At 48.0% G+C, this 19,249-nt stretch overlaps 1 protein-coding gene and 1 long non-coding RNA gene across 3 annotated transcripts in view; one reads left to right on the forward strand and one right to left on the reverse strand.

Annotated features, from left to right (window-relative positions):
- Positions 1-15,238: 15,238 nt before the first annotated feature.
- Znf341 (zinc finger protein 341) overlaps positions 15,239-19,249 on the forward strand; it is a 33,293-nt gene continuing 29,282 nt past the window's right edge. The window contains exon 1 of one of the 2 annotated variants that reach the window (XM_076570950.1): positions 15,239-15,477. In XM_076570950.1, coding sequence (XP_076427065.1) covers positions 15,447-15,477 — 31 coding nt within the window. In that variant the 5' untranslated portion in view covers positions 15,239-15,446. The remainder of the gene's footprint in view (positions 15,478-19,249) is intronic. The other variant, XM_076570949.1, reaches the window with a different exon arrangement.
- On the reverse strand, positions 15,939-19,248 carry LOC143273044 (uncharacterized). Its single transcript, XR_013050885.1, has 4 exons — positions 19,003-19,248; positions 17,644-17,787; positions 17,503-17,550; positions 15,939-16,529 (listed from the first exon to the last, which is right to left on the reverse strand). It is a non-coding gene; the product is annotated as an uncharacterized LOC143273044 (long non-coding RNA).

The raw sequence follows: 19,249 nt of genomic DNA on the forward strand, positions 1-19,249 counted from the left end.
TTCGGAATTGCTATCTGATTGGAAGAGAAAGGAGAGTTGGTAGCCAATCACCGTGACTCGGAAGGTCTCACGCAGGAGTCGCCCAATCAGAAGGCAGTTTTCTTAGGGAGAAGTTTGGTTCATTGTGGGGCTTAGGCGGGGTGTGTTGCTTTTCCAGTTGAAACGGGTGACTTTTGGGAGGTGACGTGGGTCTTACTTCACACACGACACTTTCGACTGCCTAGCAGATATCGCAGCTAACTTCTCAGAGCAAAAATCACATGTCACTCATTGTTGGGTGTTTTGAGACAGTACCTCCTTTAGCCCAGGCTGGCCTTTGAACTCTAACACCACCACCACCCCGCACCCCCCTCCCGCTACCGCCCACGTGCTGGGATTGCAGGCCTGAGCTACCACACCTGTTTTCTTATTTATTTTTAAAATACAAACTCTTTCTTAGGGTCCCCAGGAGTAGGTGTATTTAGCGTGTGCTGGCCCTTGCCTCTCGTCCCACATTCTCCTTTTTCTCCAACTTACTGGCTCAGTTCCATATCTTGAGTATCCCAAGAACCCTTCTGCTTCAAAGGAGTTGCAGCAGCTATTTCCCCGTTGAAATTCACTGCCCCTGTATTTTCTATGGCTGACTTCCTCTCAGTTGGCTCAGGTACCACCTAATAAGGGAAGCCCTGCAGGATTCCCCACAGACAGCAGCCCTGCTCACAGCTGACTTATTAGCCCAGGTTTTGTTGTTGTTGTTTATTTTTTTGTTTTGTATTTCGAGATAGGGCTTCTCTGTGTAACTCTGGCTGTCCTGGAACTCACTCTGTAGACCAGGCTGGCTTCAAACTCGCAGAGATCCGCCTGCCTCTGCCTCTAGAGTGCTGGGATTAAAGGCATGGGTCACCATGCCCAGCAGGCAGCCCAGGTTTTCTGTTGTTTTGTTTGCTTTTTTTTTTTCTTTTTCTTTTATACAACTCTTCACACTTTGTGATTGTTGCTACTTACTCAATGTCCATCATCACATGGAATGTTTGTTACTTTCCTGGGGCCAGAAAGCAATTTGTCTAGTTTTCTACTGTAACTCCAGTACCCAACGTAAGTTTCCAGAAGCAGTAAGATATTAAACTGTCACTGCTAGAACATTGATGGTGAGTGACATTTACATATAATGTTACTGTGTATAAAGGTCATTACGTAATAGTCGCACACTGAGTGGTGGCTGTAATTGAGCGATTGTTCCCTGGTACTCAGGACATGTGATATTTACTTGTGATAATGCCTGGGCTAGTATCAAAGGGTAATGTCAGAGGTCAGTAAAGGAAATGAATTGCGTTGAACCTGTTTCATCACCAAAATTGGGTCTTTGTTTCTATCTTTCATATTGATCAGCTAGTTTATTCATTATAAACTCTAAGAACAGTTCATTAGTGAACAGTGTCTCTAGGCTAGGGATGTAGCTCCGTTGGTAAGAGTGTTGGTTGTCTAGCTTGCAAGGCTCTCCCAGCTTGATCCCCAGCACCTCATCAGCTGGCTGTGGGGGCAGACACCTGTAATCCCAGGATGGGGGAGGTGACATAGGTAGCTCAGAGGTTCAAGGTTATTCTCAGTCACATACATAGTGTGTTCAAGGCCAGCTCCAGACACATGAGATCCTGTCCCAAAAGGGTGGGGAGAGGCCTCAGAGACAGCATGGTCAGCAGAGTACCTGCTATCCAAACGAGGACCTGAATTCAATCCTCCGAACCCAGGGGAAAAGCTGGGTGTGGTGGTGTGAGCTTAGAATCCCAGTACTGGGAAGGCAGAGACAGGCAGATCCCTGGAACTCACTGGCCAGCCAACTTAGCTTAATTGGTGGGCCTCAGGTCCCTATGAGCAAACCAGCCTCAAAAAGCCAAGGTAGACATCTCCTGAGAAATGACACCAGTGATGGCCTTCTGGCCTCCACACCCGTATGGATACATGTGCACACGAGTTCAACCACATGAATTCAAATGCACATACATGTATGCACATCATATGTATACAGTGATTGTGTTGTAAAAATGTCCTCTACTCCTCCACAGGAGGCCTACACACTCCTGCTGCCTTCCTTAATGTTGAGAATGAATGTCTTTTAGTTGGTGAGCAAGTCTCCAGTGGTTTCTGAGAAGTTCCATCACACTTTGCTAGTACTCAACGGCAACACTGGTAAGTAGGGCTTGGCCTTTGCCATTATTGATATGAAGGGTGGGGAGCAAAACTATGCTTAGATGGTGTGGAGCCCTGGAGATCTCACTGGTGATGCATGGAACATGTGTTCACAGCCAGGCAGAACCCACACCAGATCAAGACCCTGACTTGAACATGAGAAAAATGGGCAGAAAGGAATCCAGCCAGGCTCTGGCCGGTGTCTGTCAAGCCCTTGGACACCTATTGAAGATTGAAGACCCATCCAATACTGGGCCACTTCTGGTCCTTTTATGTCCAAAGCCCACACACCAAGACCACTGACTGATATGGTCATAGCATGGGTAAATCTTTAGATATTTCTGTTAATAAATAGCTAATATGCCTAATTGTAACATATTATACATATTGTATATATATATATATATGCCTATATGTATAAAATATTCTTTTGTTTGTTTGTTTTTAGAGACAGGGTTTCTCTGTGTAGTTTTGGTGCCTGTCCTGGATCTTGCTCTGTAAACCAGGCTGGCCTTGAACTCACAGAGATCCGCCTAGCTCTGCCTCCCGAGTGCTGGGATTAAAGGCTTGTGCCACCATCGCCTGACTATAATATTCTTATGAACACAGAAATGCTTTAAAGTGTGAGGAATGTTCAGGCCAGCAATTGAGAGAAAACTAGAAACTAGGTAGTTAACAAGAGGACTCATATACTGGCGCACCAAAGCCACTTATGACATGAGAGCCTTGACAAATATTGAACCTGGGAATTTCAGTTTGTCAACCACACAGGGCAAGAGATACCAGAGTGCAAGTCCAGGGCCTGCTCCAAGTGAGGAGGCTTAGAGCAGACTCTCTTGAGTCAAGCTGAAACCTCCCCTTGCAAAAAAAGGATTTCACCTTTCAAGCTAATGTGACCTAAAACCACTGTATAACCCATTAGCCCCAAGGAACCCCAGAGCAGGCTGCTTCCAAGCTGAACACAACAGTTGAAAGAAAAGGAAGGAGAAATTCTTTTTTTAAAGCTGTTTCTTGGAAACTGTGGCTGATGAGTCTTTTCGCACCCTGGGGAGCAGGGCTTGGTATGTCAAGAAATCTCAAGCTCTGCCAACTGCGGTGGTGCACACCAGCAATCTCAAGCCTGTCGAGGCACAGGCAGAAGGATCATGGAGCTGGGTCCAGCCTGGGCTATCTATCCTGTAAGACCCTGTCTTAGGCAGGGTGTTTGCCACCACACCCAGCTTATTCTTATTTAAAAATTAATTTTTCTGTTGTTAAGTGTGTGTGTGTGTGTTTGAGTGTTGGTGATCAGGGATGCCAGAGCCATTTGTGAGCTGCCCAACATGGGTGTTGGAAACCAAACTCAGGTCCTCTGCAAGCTCCTACATGATCTTGACTGCTGAACCATTGCTTCTCCAGATGCTGAAAATCTTTTCTTTAATATAAAAAGACCTCTCAAGCTATGAACAATAGATAATTGATGTCCCCACATCTTTGCAGAAATCAGATTCAGGAGTGGGAAGTCAGCTAGATGATAGTGTTTGCCTTGCTAGCTTGAGGGCCTGAGTTGGGATCCCCAGAACTCAAGTAAAGAGTGCTTGTCTAGAGGGATATGGTGGTATGGCTTGCACCCTTAATTCCAGCACTCAGGAGGAAGATCTCCAGTCTAGCCAAGGCTACATAATGAGACCTTGTCTCAAAATAAACAAACAACAACAAAACAAAGTAATATTTGGGAAAAAAAAACAGTCTGGAGAAGAGCATATCTGCTTTTTGCTTCAGGGAACCCAAAATAAAATTTCACAGGTAGACGATCAGCCGGTCATTAGAGATAACCAGATTCCTAAGAGAACAAGAAAAATCAACAAATCAACAGAGATTATAAATATTGTAATTCAGGCACAGGCTTTCAAAAAAAATGAACACAAAATATAAAGCTGGAAAGTAGCCACAGAGAACTTAAAAGTATTTATTATTTTTGAAAATATTTGTACTGATATTATCTGTGTGTTTTATGTGCATGTAAGTGCAAGCGCCCTGGGAGTGTCCCATCCCCCTGGAGCTGGAGCTACCAGCTTTTGTGAGCCTCCTGATGTGGGTGCTGGGGACTGAACTTCGATCCTCTGCAAGAGCAGTGTGTACTCTTAACTACGGAGTCATTTCTTCAGCCCCAAGAACACTTTTTTTTTTTCTTTTTGGTTTTTTGAGACAGGGCTTCTCTGTGTAGCTTTACGCCTTTCCTGGAACTCGCTTTGGAGACCAGGCTGGCCTCGAACTCACAGAGATCCGCCTGCCTCTGCCTCCCGAGTGCTGGGATTAAAGGCGTGTGCCACCACCGCCCGGCAAGAACACTTTTTATTATAGCAAATTAGGTAATCTAGCACTTGGGAGGTGGAAGCTAGAAAGTCAGGCGTTCAAGGTCATATTCAGCTTCATAGTGAGTTTGAAACTGGCTAGGCTAGACCCTGTCTCAATCTCTCTCTCTCTCTCTCTCTCTCTCTCTCTCTCTCTCTCTCTCTCTCTCTCTCTCTCTCTCTCTCTCTCTCTCTCTCTCTGTGTGTGTGTGATTTGGAAAAGCAAAGCTGTTAGAAATGTCACCTACGGCGCATGCCTTTAATCCCAGCACTTGGGAGGCAGAGCCAGATAGATCTCTGTGAGTTCAAGGCCAGCCTGGTCTACAGAGCGAGACAAGGACAGGCACCAAAGCTACACAGAGAAACCCTGTCTTGAAAAACCAATAATAATAATAATAATAATAAAAAGAAAGAAAGATAGAAAGAAATGTCACCTACAACTGCATGGAGTTTGAGTTGTGACATGTGGTCCAGTGAGTGTTGGGAGCAGGTATTTAGAAACAATTCGGTTTGGCAGGTTTTTCTGTACATTATCTTTCGGTAAGCCCTTTCTCAGGAAGATGAATAAGTTTCTACCTTTCCAAGCCTCCTATGGTGCTAAAGGTAAAAACACATTGCCACAATAAGAATATTTATTACCTAGTGACCCATTTTCATTTTGCACAACTCTAAGTTCCTCAGGGCAGACCTGTATATTTCACCTTTGCCCAGAAAAACACAATTTCCTCAGTGTGCAACTGTAGCGTACTAACTGGGTATAGTTTCCTGCATGTCTGTGTGTGGCTGTCAGGCTCAGGGCCTTATGCACACTGAGTGCACTGCCACAAAACTACATGCATAGCCCTTCAGTGCTTTGTTACAAGTCTTATTCTTTTTCGTTGTTGCTGCTGTTTTTCGAGGCAGAATTTCTCTGTGTAGTTTTGGAGTCCGTCCTGGAACTCACTCTGTAGCCCAGGCTGGCCTTGCACTCACAGAGATCCGCCTGCCTCTGCCTCCTGAGGGCTGGGATTAAAGGCGTGCGCCATTTTTTCTTCTTAATATATTTTTCATTACATTTATTTCCTTTATGTTTATATGCACGAATGCACCACAGCGCACACACAGAGGTGAGGCGATGCCTGGCGGGAACCGGTTCTCTCCTTCCACCATGTGGCAAGTGCCTTCTTCACTCGCTGCGCCTGCGCCATCTTGTCAGCCTCCTCCACCCCAAGCCCCCACCCCACTCTCCCCCACCCCCATCCCCGGTCCCCACCAATCAAGATCTTATATATATCAGGATGCTCTCAAACAGGCTCCGTGGCTGAGAATGATTCAGTTATAATTTTCCTGCCTCGACCTCCCCAGTGCTGGAGTTATAGCCAAGCCACCATGCCCATTGATACCATGCTGAGGAGCCACTTGGAGCTTCCTGCCTGCTAAGAAAGCACCAACTGGGGCTGGAGAGGTGGCTCAGAGGTTAAGAGCACTGACTGCTCTTCCAGAGGACCTGAGTTCAATTCCCAGCACCCACATGGTGGCTCACAACCATCTGTAATGAGATCTGGTACCCTCTTCTGTATACATAATAAATAAATCTTTAAAAGACAGAAAGAAAGCACCAACTGAGCTAAAGCCCCGACCCCCACATACAGAAACGTCCTGACTATTGGGCCTGGAACCTCCTAGTATCAGGAGGGTGAAAGGGAATACACAATTCTGTCTGTAACAACTGCCACGTCTTGCTACCTCCTACGAACACCAAGATGTACAGAGGCAACATTGCCTTACATACACTCATTTTCTCCTCTCAACCTGGAACCTAGTTTTAAGTGTTGTCATTCTGGGGGAGACTCGGGGTAAAGTTGGTCACTAGAAGCTTCTCAATCCTTTCCTTTCCCCTAGTTGGCCCTCTGCCTGGAATTACTACATGGGTTGCTTCAGAAGTTCAGTGCCAACCAGGTAGCCCTGAAGGAGTAGGACACGGGACTGATAGAGATGTGATGGAGGAGGGGACAGTGGTAGGAGGTCCCCAGGGGATGGTGGCGAACGCCTTTAATCCCAGCATTTGGGAAGCAGAGGCAGGCGGATCTCTGTGAGTTTGAGGCCAGCCTGGTCTACTGAGCAAGATCCAGGACAGGCACCAAAGCTACACAGAGAAGCCCTGTCTCAAAACAAACAAACAAAAAAACCCAATAATAATAATAATAATAATAATAATAATAATAATAATAATAATAAAGAGTGGGAGGTCTGCAGAGGGAGCAGTCACTGTTAGGGCTTTGGTTCTGTGAAGGTTTTTTGATCTGTCCCATCCAGCAAGCCATCATCAAGCATTTTCCTGGTGGCCTTGAGGTCCAGCCGGAATGGAGGCAGTGCTTGTCCCGCTTGGTGTATGGGAAAAAGAGATAATGATTACCTGGTGAGGGCGGTGCCAGGCACGGGCAGGACTCTGTCCTGTCCTAGGAGGTCACAGACAATTTCTCCTAAAGAAGTTTTATGGAGGATAGAAAACCTGCCATTTAGGAAGACAGGACAGCATGCAGAACAGATGTGCCTGTACCCCTGCGTGAAGAGAAGCATCTGGCGAGCTGCCGTGGCTGTGTTGCCCTGTGTTCGTGGAGCTCTCCCTGTCTGTCGGTCTCAGAACAAAACCTAGACTCTCACTTAGTCTCAGCTGCTCTTTTATAATGCTCGGCCCTGAGTGTGTGAGGCTAGAGGAGGGCGGGGCTGCACGCAGAGCCCTGTGAATGCTAAGCAGGTGATCCACCCTGAGTCCCACCCCTACCCTTGGCCTTCAGTTTGGACGCAGAGTCTTTGTATTTGCCGTTCTCTCCAGCTCTCCTGTTACCCTTTCAAAAAGTTGACTGCTTGTGCATCTATCTCCACAGAGAGGCTCTTCCTGACCCACCACCCTGACTAACGCAGCTTCTCTTCATACGGGAACAAAAATGATCTGAAGTCGTGGACTCTCGCACCTCGCTCCCTTATTTACTTCCTTGTCTATAGCCCATCTCTCCTGCTGAATTATAACTGTATGAAAAAAAATATTTTTTTTCTTGGCTATGTTTCTAGAATCTAGAACGATACCTGCCATACTGTAGCTGCTTAACAAAAGAAGGTAAAATAAATGACCAGATATATTAACATGGTGATGTGATAAAAGCTATGCTGAACAACACTTTAGGGAAGAGATCAGAATCTGAGGCCAATGGGTTAATGGAGATGTTAAAGAGAGAAAAGAAGGAATTCTGGTCTCACTCCTGCAAAGGGTTATGGGAAGGAGGCTTTAGGATTTGGAGTGGGCACTGGGTCTCCAAGAGTCCCTGGAAAAGGACTGACCTGTGGAGTCTTTGAGGAGTGTTTTGGTTGTAATGATGAATAAAAAAGGAGAGAGAGTGGGTACCTTTCAGCAGGCCCTGCAAAGGGGTGCCACTAAGTACACACGCCACCACCCACCCCCACAGCACAACAGAGTGAGTGCAAGCAGTTTGTTGAGGGAGGGGAAGCAGAACAAGGGGAGAGTGAAAGCGTGAACGGCCATGTCAGACTGGGGAACAAGAAGAGGCGAGGGAGGGAAGAGGAGGTAAAGAGAGGAGTAAGAAGCAGGAGAGACAGAGGTGAGAGAGGCAAGAGAGCGAGCTGTCCCTGGCGGGCACTGTTAAGAGGTGCACATGTCACACAGCAGCTGGTGGTGGAAAGGCCCCGTCAACGGGTGAGGATGTAACTGCTTTGGTGGCAGAGGCGGGCTGCTGCTGCCGCGGTGGAAACTAACATTCATCCTTTTTGTTTATTGTTAAGAATGACAGGGCTGGCAAGATGGCCCAGAGGTTAAGAGCACTGGCTGCTCTTCCAGAGGTCCTGAGTTCAATTCCCAGTAACCACATGGTGACTCACAACCATCTGTAATGAGATCTGGCACCCTCTTCTGGTGTTTTGCCTGTGTACATGTAGAACACCATATACATAATAAATAAATCTTTTTTTTTTTTTTTTCCTGAGCTGAGGACCGAACCCAGGGCCTTGTGCTTGCTAGGCAAGCGCTCTGCCACTGAGCTAAATCCCCAACCCATAAATAAAATCTTTAAAAAAAAAATTGGGGTGAGGGACTAGGAAAGCGCTAGCAGGTGAGGTGGGAATGAAGGCGCCATGTTCTTCTTAGGACTGCTTCCTGCTGTCTGGGGCGTTGGCATCTTACTTGGTGGTATAAAACTGGGCAGGGCCCGCTGAAAGGTACCCACTTTGCCTTTGCCTTTTTTATTTATCATTACACTGGTGCTGAGACTCGGATAAGCTCTCCTGGCATTTGGTCTGCCACACTGGATCCTACCCATGCACTCCACCTGCAACAGATGTGCTTTTCTCTTTCACTGACGGCCTTCCTTCCATCCAGTACTGGCAATTGGCCCTCTGGCGGGGCCACCTGCCTCGGACCACTCCACTGGAGGTGAGGCTTTGTTTCTTGAGCACAGTCCTCGCCTCTGGCTTTTCTCAAAGCCCTGGTATCAGGCGACTGTGTCTCACTTGGGCTTTTAGCCCTTGGCTCCTATTCTTGTGTGAGGACACACTGGACAGCTTGTGCCTGTTCTGTCTGGTCCTTGCCTGAGGCTTTCAGGTTCTGGACTTCCTTCTGCCTCATCCTTGGGAATGGTATCATATACCTCATTGCTCCCACTGGGATGTCTTATGGAGACCCACTGACCAGTCCTTTCAAATCAAATCTGGCCTTAGTATACCTTGGACCAGGTGGTCAGAGAACCAAAAAAGAATTCTCCACTCTCTTCTTTTTCTTTGCTCCAAGACCTGCTTGTTTCTGTCTGCTCCCCTCTAAACTTCGTAAACATCCTGTTTGTATGTTTGTTGAGGCGTGGGGGGAGTCAGAGATGCAGAAGTCAGCTTTGTCTTGCTCAGCACACACAGGTTCTTCCCTGCAGTATCTGCTGATCTAACCCTCAGTAAAAGAGATAAGCCAGCTCCTAGGAGCGAGCACCCTGTCTCCTCCAAAGAGGGTGGATCGGCACAGAAGAACCTCCACCTGGAGCTTGCTTTAAATATGGCAATACCAGCGGCCACTAGGCAAAAAAAAAAAAAAAAAAAACAGAAAAACACCCACAACCTGCCTTTCCTCTCAGCTGCTGCCAAGACCCTCCCCAGATTGTGGACAAGCAGAGCAGGCCACTGGGGAATCGAGTGCCCTGCTTTGCCTAGACAAGGTAGGCTGGCTCTGACCTCCTGCCCCACACCCCCGCCCCAAGTTCCTACTCTACAGGAAGGTCTGTTGGGTCTTCTGGATCTGGCAGCCAAAGACTGATGCTACCCTGAGATCTCTGCCCGCAATGACATGGAGGACCCTGAAGTAGCTGTCTAGAAGGCCAGTGAGTCTCTGTCACTTTCAATGGACTTGGAAGCTGCACTTCTGCTTACTCAGGTGGAATTTATCCTTCTCAGAACTCTGCCGGTATCTGGTGACCAGAGGCTAGTGATCGCTTTGTCAGTTTAAGAGCAGCATCCTTGACTTCAGCTGCCTTCCAGGTTCTCTTTGTGTGCAAAATTCAGGCCACAGGCCTCACCTTCCTAGAGCTATTTTTAGGTCTAGAGACAGTTTACTTTGTTACCAGACTCAGAAGAGATAAACTCACCAAAGAGATTTCAATGTAACCTTTTACTATTCCTTCATTTAAAGGGACTCACACTACAATGACTGTTCTCAGTAGTCAACCACCTGTGTCTCCAGGTAAATGATTAGAGAGAAAAAAGTGTAAAGTTTATGTGAAGATATGAAGCTTAAGTCGTGAGGATCTAAGAAAACATTTTAGTGTCTGAGGTGTTTTAAGGTATATAAATTCAAGTGAAAAAGCTCTGAGGATGGGAAAACTTTAATGGCGATTTTTTATAAAGGTGATTTAAGGTATATAAAAGAATGAGACATGTTCCAGATTTCTTTCTCTCACTGTGCTACTGTTATATTAAGACTCCAAAAGTTCATAGTCTGAACGTTAATGGAATTCTGATAAACTACTAATCTGGCTCTGGCAGAGCACCGATGCCATTCCATAGCCACAGTGCAAAATTTTAAATTCCCTTTGGTTGTTCTCTAGCTATAGATTTTTTTTTTTTTTTTTTTTTTTTTTGGTTTTTCGAGACAGGGTTTATCTGTGTAGCTTTGCGCCTTTCCTGGAACTCACTTGGTAGCCCAGGCTGGCCTCGAACTCACAGAGATCCACCTGCCTCTGCCTCCTGAGTGCTGGGATTAAAAGCGTGCACCATCGCTGCCTGGCTTCTAGCTATAGATTTAAAAATGCTTCTTGTTGGGGTTGGGGATTTAGCTCAGTGGTAGAGCGCTTGCCTAGCAAGTGCAAAGCCCTGGGTTCGGTCCTTAGCTCCAGAAAAAAATGCTTCTTGTTGTGCTAAAAATATCTGTCTAATATATATGCACTCAGTCTTCTGGATAGAGGAAAGAATGTTTATGCTTTGAACCAGAATCATTTTTGGGTCCTCTGTGACTCAAAGGCATGAGTCTGCTGCCTTCTCTACAATGTGGATTTCAGTAGATTACCAATAGTGGGAATGCTAATGTGTCTAAAACTAATCTCTTAAGCTCCAGAGAGTTGACTTGGATCCACCTCGAACAGGTCAAATGAAATCCAGAAAAGTACTATCACCTACTGCCTGTTTCTGAGAGTGGGATCTGCTCCACCCTTCCCGGTCTTGGGACTCCCCTCCCTCAATTACCAGGACCTAAGAAAAAAATTTCCCCGTAAAACTTCTTAACTTTATCTTCTGCTATGCCAGCATCCTGCCAGGTCCAGGTGTCCCCTCAAAATCTGCATTCCAGACAGCTTCAAAGTGGTTAGCCCAAAGTGGTCCAATCTGCTTCAACTAGGCCTGCACTTTCCTAGCTCCTACAGAGAGTCCCACAAAGCCTGGAATGCAAGTGAAAAGGCCATCTATACAGACAGCAATCCTAGAACGTGGCCAGCATCCTAGTTTTCTTGGGTCCCCCAAAGATGCTAACGCTCCCAGACAACAGGTAGTCTCAAGAACATGGCACCCTCATTCCCACCTCACCTGCCAATTCTTCCTACTCCCTCACCTTTTTATAATAAAAGGGAGGAGTGTTAGTTTCCACCGTGGCGGCAGCAGCAGCCTGCCTCTGCCACCAAAGCAGTTACATCCTCACGGGTTGACGGGGCCTTTCCACCACCAGCTGCTGTGTGACATGTGCACCTCTTAACAGTGCCCGCCAGGGACAGCTCGCTCTCTTGCCTCTCTTACCTCTGTCTCTCCTGCTTCTTCTTTTTTTTTAAAGATTCATTTATTTATTTATTACGTACACAGTGTTCTGTTTGCATGTGTCCCTGCACACCAGAAGAGGGAGCCAGATCTCATTACAGATGGTTATGAGCCACCATGTGAGTGCTGGGAATTGAACTCAGGACCTCTGGAAGAACAGCCACTGTTCTTAACCTCTGAGCCATCTCTCCAGCCCCCTCTCCTGCTTCTTACTCCTCTCTTTACCTCCTCTTCCCTCCCTAGCCTCTTCTTTTCTCTCTTGACCTCCTCTTTCCTCTCTTGCACTTCTTGTCCCCACTCCAACATGGCTTTTCACTCTTTTATTCCCCTTTCCTCCTCTCCCCTCCCCCAACAAACCTCTTGCACTAACTCTGTTCTTCGTGGCATGTTTGCTTAGTGGCACACGTTGGCAGGGCCCGTTGAGAGGTGCTCATTTCATCTTCCTTTTTATTTATCATTACAGTAGTGATGTTTTTTTTGTTCTGTTTTGACACAGGGTCTCACTACATAGTCCTGGAATGCTTGGAACTTGCCCTGTAGACCAGGCCAGCCTCAAACTCACAGAGATCTGCTGTGGAATAATCCTTCTGTACACCGTGAAATGTGTTGCTCTTGTTGTTAATAAAAAGCTGATTGGCCAATGGCTAGGCAGGATTTTTGGGGCAGAGAGCATGCTGGGGAGGGAGAAGGGCAGAGTCTCGGGAGTTTCGAGTGAGACAAAGATGAAGCAGGAGATGAATATGGCATGCTGATAAAGGTACTGCCATGTGGCAGAGGGTAGATAAGGAATATGGGTTAATTTAAGTTGTAAGTAATAGGTTTTCTGTACCCTGATAATAGGTTTCTTTGCTGATATAGTAAGCCAGATCAAGTCAAACTGAAAAAGCAAAAGAACAGGTTTATTTGAACAATGCAACTCCCGGGTGGGTTCTCCAGTCTCAGAGATCGAGGCTGGAGAAGTCCCACGCCTGAGCTAAAGCAGGGAGCTTATATAGGTGGTAGGCTAGGGGTGATGATGTGTCTACTACACCTGGGTTTATGCCCAAGTATGGTCAAAAGCTGACCGCTTTAGGTGGGGATTTGGGTGGCTAGCAACTTCAGGGAAGGAGCTGCCATTGCTGCCAAGAATTTGGAACTGGGTTTTTTGGTGCCTTCCCTTTGTTGGAGATTCTGAGAGGGTGGGGTTTGGGGAGAGAGAGAGAGAGAAGAATGGGGCTTTCTGGATCAAGCAGGAGTGAGTTGGAGGTTCCAACCAAACAATAAGAGCTAGTTAGTAACAAGCATAAACTATCAGCTAAGCTTTTATAATTAATAGTAAGTCTCTGGATGGTTATTTGGGAGCAGTTACTGAGACAGAGAACCTCCACCTACAGCGATCTGCCTGCCTCTGCCTTCTAAGAGGTGGGATTAAAGGTTACTAGCACATCCAGCAAATGAATGGATTTTGTAGGGGAGATTTGCTTAAAGCTCAGGTGTTGGTGCAGATGGGAGGCAAAGAGCAGCAAGGGCAATGTTTGGTGTTCAGGGAAGCCTGAGGAATTCACGGTGTGGCATGCAGATGGCTTATGAGGCAAATTAGTAGAATGTGGTAGCAGTGTTCCAACAGAGAGGAGCCTTGGGTGGATTTATTTTTTAATTTTAATTTTAGGAGTTTAGTGAAGAAAGTGAAAATTGTGGTTTGTATTGATTACTCCTTTGGCTGAAGCTTAAATAGATATTTGTGGAAAAACAAGGAGGATATCCTGAGTCAAATCCATGATAGTTCAGTCTTAGAACAATATGGCTATAATCATGGAAGCCATCCATTGTTGATGGCATCTCTCTGGTTCCCCTTTCCCTATGTGGGATTCCTCCAACTTTTCCTTGTTGCCCAAGGGCAACAGATTGACATCCCTATTGCATATCGTAGTTAAATATTTTTAATTTTTAATTATTTACTTTTATTTTATGTACATTGGTATTTTGTTTGCATGTGTGTCTGTGTGAGGGTGTCAGACCCTCTGGAAGTGGAGCTACAGACAGTTGTGAACTGCCATGTGGGAGCTGGGAATTGAACTCAGGTCCTCTGGAAGAGTAACCAGTGCTCTTAACCACTGAGCCATTTCTCCAGCCCCATAGTTAAATATTTTTAACAACTGAATGTCCATAATAGCAAACTGCCCTCTAAATCTCCATCTCTCTACCCATACATGAGGGCCGCTCTTGGCCATCATCAGAGAACTTTCTTTGTGCATGGATGGCGGTTCACCCAGAAACTCACAACTACAAGTGAGAGCGGCCTCTGTCTTATATCTCTTCCCCCTACCAAGACTCATGGATGAGTGGGGGTAAAGATACTCTAAGAGCCAGAGGTTGGGGAAGACTGGATTGAAACAGTCTCAGAAATGACAGGACTACAGACAGCATTTACAGACTCAGACCAGCTGCAGCTTTCTTGGCCCGCACAGGATTCAAGCCAGTCAACATTCCAGAAGGCATGAAGGAGGAGCTCCAGTCCCCATCAAGGGCTGCCTTGGGAGGGAAAGCCAGTTTCCTTCAAGGGTGTGGTCCCTAGAGTCCCTGGTAGACCATGTTCCGGTGGATGACCCTACACCAATCAATACACTGGCAGACAAATTAGACTTGGTGGATTACAAACAAAACAGGAGAGGCCTTAGAGATGGTTCAGGCGGTAAAGGTACCCGCAGTAGAGCCTGAGTTCAATCCCAGGGTCTCATGTGGTGGAAGGAGAGAATCGAGTCCTGAACGTTGTCTTCCGATCTTTACGCATGTGCTGTGGGGTGTGTGTGCAGACACTTGCCGTGTGTGTCTACACACACACACACACACACACACACACACACACACACACACACACACACACTGAATGTAAAAAAGAGAACATGACGGGCTGGAGAGATGGATCAGCGGTTAAGAGCACTAGCTGCTCTTCCAGAGGACCTGGGTTCAATTCCCAGTAATCACATGGCAACTCACAGCTGTCTGAAACTCCAATTCCAGAGGATCCAACACCCTCACACATACATACATTCGAGCAAAACAAAACACCAACGCACATAAGTAAATAAAAAGAGGGAGGACATGAAATTGAGGGGGGATCCCTATGAACTTGGGATAGGGGTGGCTGCAATGGGTATAGGGTCTGTGACAGAAATGGGGTCTCAGAATCAGGATGGAGAGATGTGAATAGGAATGGAGATCCCCCTCAAAGCTGGAAATAGAGGGCAAGAAAAGCCTTAAGGGAACCTAAGAGATAATGAGAGGTTAAGAGCAGGAAGAGATGAAAGGCTGGTTTCCAACCTGCGTGGCACAGTTGCAGGGTGTGGGGTGCCATCGTGACAGTTGGGTAATCCCGGTGAGGTTGGCTTGGTGTTGCAGAGTTGGAGAATACCGTGTGCCGCGATAATGGGGTGCATGTTGCAGAACTGGGGTCAGGGTCAGGGTTCGGGGGTGGCGTGCGGGCGTCGGACGTCTGTCTGTGCAGAACTGGAACCACTAGGGGACTGGGTCTCGGGTGGACAGCGGGGAAAGCTGTGTTTCCGGGGCAGGGGGCTCGGCGCCGGCTCCTGGGCGCCCCCTGGCGGCCCCGACCCCGCCGCCGCCGCCGCCGCCGCCGCCGCGGCTCCCACAATGCTTGCGTAGCCCGGCTCCGGCTCCCCCGGCGGCGGCGGCTCCAAGATGGCGCAGGCGATCTTCGAGGCCCTGGAGGGTGAGCGCGCCGGGCCGGGGCAGCGGCTGTTCCGCGTGGCGCCCCCTCCCGCCGCGCCCTCGCAGCAGCGGGCCCAGGGCGCGCGGAGGCCGCGGGGCGGAGGGCGGAGGGCGCCCGGGCCGGAACAGCCGCGGGGCGGGAGGGGGCGGGAACAGCTGGGGAGCGCCGGCCTGCGGGGAGGGGGCCTCGGGACCGGAACAGCGCGGCCGCCGAAGCCGCTGCCGGCGCGGGAGGGTGCGCGCGGAGGAAACAGCCGGGGGCCGGGGCCTGGAGGGACCGCCGCGCGGGAGGGCCTGGGTGGCCCGGCAGCCCAATCGGGCGCCCTGACCCACCCGAGAACTTCCGGAGACGCACTGTAGTCCTAAATCCAGTGCAGGGGAAGGAGGCCCCGCCTGTATGCACGGCTGAGTCTGGGAGAGATCACAGGCCCAACCCAGTAAACGTAGGACACCCGCCCGCCGTGTGCCTGCTCGGGCCACGCTGGTCTCCGATCACATTGGATCCGATCCTGTGATCTGCAAGATCACCCAGGTGGCTGGGCCTCAGGCTCTGGGGCAAGCGAGCTCTGAGCGCCACCATGTGCACCTGCTGGAGTTTAGCGAGAAAGGACAGCTCTAGAGAGAGGAGTGGAGTTGGGCACAGTCGTCACCCCAGGGGGTGGAGGGCGGGGCGAACAGCCAGAGCGCACGCCTGTGGGCAGGACGGGCAAAAGGAAGCAGAAGCTTGCAGTTCTCTGGACCTCAGCCACCTAGCTTCTTGGGGGATGAGTTCTAACCATGGAATGATGGGGCGCCTTTTGCTATCTATAGGGGGTCCAGTTTCAGTGATTGTCCCTGAACCAGGTGACCTCCCCCTCCCCCCTTTACTGCCCTACCTCACCCTACTCCTGCCGCCAAAATTGTGGGAAAGAATAGTAAAAGAAGAACTTCGTCCAGGTGTGGTGGTGCAGGCCCATAATCTCAGCGATTGGAAGGTGGAGACCGGCAGGAAAATCAGGAGTTTGTTGGCATCGACTACATATCGAGTTTGAGGCCAACGTGGGCACCATGAGACTTAAAAAACAAACAATTGGGAATATATATATATATATATATATATATATATATATATATATATATATGAATATACATGAACACATATATATATGCACGCAACATTTTTTTTTTAAAGGCCATAAATTTGAAGGAAAAATGGAGAGATTATATGGGAAGGTTTGGAGGTTGGAAAGCAAAGGGAATGTTGTAATAAATTATAATCTCAAACATAATAAAAATATTGAAAATAAATATCCTCCAGAAAACAAAACAAACAAAATAACAAGAACCCCCCAAAAAAGACTGCAAAGACAACCCCAGCTGCTGTGTTCCTTGAAGAAAATAGCAGGGATGGTGTGAATCTGGCAGTTAGGGTCATGCCCTCTTGGAGGACAGTGTGGTATTGCATTGTTTAAATGTTACTACAAGCATGCGTTTGTGTATTGGATAATGAAAAAATTAAAAGAGAAATAGGGGAATGTAGCTTCACTGGTCTTGGAAGGTCCCCAGCACCCAAATAAATAAATTCCTGAGTGAGGGAAGAACAGCAGGTGTGTGTTGATCCACTGGGAGAGCATCCGACCCACCAGGTGGTGGGAGCCACATTTGCAAAACCCTGGAGAGAGCAAGACTTCCCACAATTCACTTCAGCCTAGGAGAGCAGCTAGAGAAAAGACCTCCCCTGATTCGATGAAGCTTCTGAACTTTATCTTGGGATCAGTGTGGTGCTAAGAAAAGGTTTTCATCAAGGCAGCCGCATCATCTGATGTATGTTTTATAAAGTTCACCCTGGCTTCTGGGGACTGGCCTGGGGGGGGGTGTGACTGGCAGCAGGGAGGGGATGAGGAGCTAGGCTAGGCAACTGAGGGGATGGAAGAGTGGATTTCAGATGCATTCGGGAGACAGAATAGGTTAGATTTGCCAGAAGTCTAGAAATGGCAGGAAGGAAGCAGTGGGGTGAGAGAAGATCAGAGGGTGCCCCAGGGCCTACCTTGGAAAGACAGTGCCCTGCTGCTGTGTTTGTAGCAATGGGTGTTACCTGAGGAGACGGAAGTGGAGGATAGCCCATTTAATTTGGGGCTGGTATTTTATATATATATATATATATATATATATATATATGCACACTTACGTCACAGCATGCACGTGGAGGTCACAGGACAACTTGCAATGGTCAGTTTTCTCCTTCCACAGCCTAGGTCCCAGAAATCAAACTCAACTTGCCAGATGCCTTTACCCACTGAGCTATCTCACAGGCCCAAGTATTTATTTTATCCTGAAAAAGTTTGTTTTTCCTCCTGAAGTTCTAAGACACAATACAGGGTGGTCCCTAGAACCCATTTTCCCAGCTTGTGCACGGCCTGTGCTGTCTGTGCTGATGTTATCTTTACACTAGAGATTCTCACCCATCAGTGTGGAAGAATGCCATCGCTACCATGGCTACCAGCTGACGGGGTCCAGGGGTCTAGAATCCTAGCTGGTCCTTTCCAGGCCACACTCTGCACCCTCTCCTTCGCCTGTCATTCCTGACTCCTGGCAAACACTTATCTGTTCCCCACCTATGAAATGTCGTCTTTACAAGACTATTATGGAAGTGGATCTTGCCTTTGAAACTTGTGTATTTTGCCCATCAATTTCCCCAAGGTGCATCTAGCTTGTGTGTTTGTTGGTATTTGCTTATTTTCCCCTTGAGACAGGGCTTCTCTGTGTAACAGCCCTGGCTGTCCTGGAACTCTTTTTGTAGACCAGGCTGGCTTCGAACTCAGAGATCTGCCTGCCTCTGCCTCCTCAAGTGCTGGGATCAAAGGAGTGCGCCACCACCATCCGGCTTAATTCGGGTTTCTGTCTGTCAGGAAAGCCACTACTTCCCTTCTCTACCGCCGATGGTCAGCTGATGGGGGCAAAGTGCATCGAGTTCCCATGTAACCGAACAGCCTGCATCAGCTCAAAGACCCTCACCCTCCTGACCGCCATGTAAAGTCCCCTCGCCTTTCCGCCAGGCTGCTACTCTGTACTCTCTGAGGCAGCCCGCACTCTGCCCCCCAGTAAACTGTCTCCACCTATGGAGTGGTCTAGTTTAGTATTTTGCTGAATCTGGTTTGGTGGTTTCACTTAAACCTGTAAGTGCAGCTTCCAGGGGCTGACAACCCTCTGGCCTTTTCGAGTACACGCACGCACGCACGCACGCACGCACGCACGCACGCACGCATGCACGCACGCACGCACGCACAAATAGTAAAAAAATTTTAGCCAATGCTTTGCAGCAGCTCCCCCTCACAGTCACTGACAGTCACTGTGCTAGGACATTGCAGACAGGATTTCTCACTTGGGAAGTGAGGTAACGTCAAACAGTATTGATGCTAAGGTTTTGGCACCAGGCATATTCTATTCCCCACCCTCCTCCTTGACTCCTGGGAATTGGAGAGCCTGGCTCAGGCTCTTGCTGTAAATTTCCTCTCCCAATTTACAAAGGTAAGAGAACAGATCTCACTTCTGCGACATGGCTCTGATTCTCTTCAGAGAGGACACTGCACTGTCTGTCTCAGGTTCTGGTGCCTAAAGTCTCCTCAGAGCTCCTGCCGTCCAGTTGTCCCTCTGTCTATCCATGGTGTTAATAATTCTTCTAATAAACCACTTAACTTTTTATCTGGTGTCCTCTTGAACCACCTGACTCCATCCAAAACCTAGCAATGGGAAAGGGTTTTTAGAAGCTGCATGGGAGAGCATGGACCACAGGT

This window comes from Peromyscus maniculatus, chromosome 4 (genome assembly GCF_049852395.1).
Source record: "Peromyscus maniculatus bairdii isolate BWxNUB_F1_BW_parent chromosome 4, HU_Pman_BW_mat_3.1, whole genome shotgun sequence".
Classification (NCBI taxonomy): domain Eukaryota; kingdom Metazoa; phylum Chordata; class Mammalia; order Rodentia; family Cricetidae; genus Peromyscus; species Peromyscus maniculatus.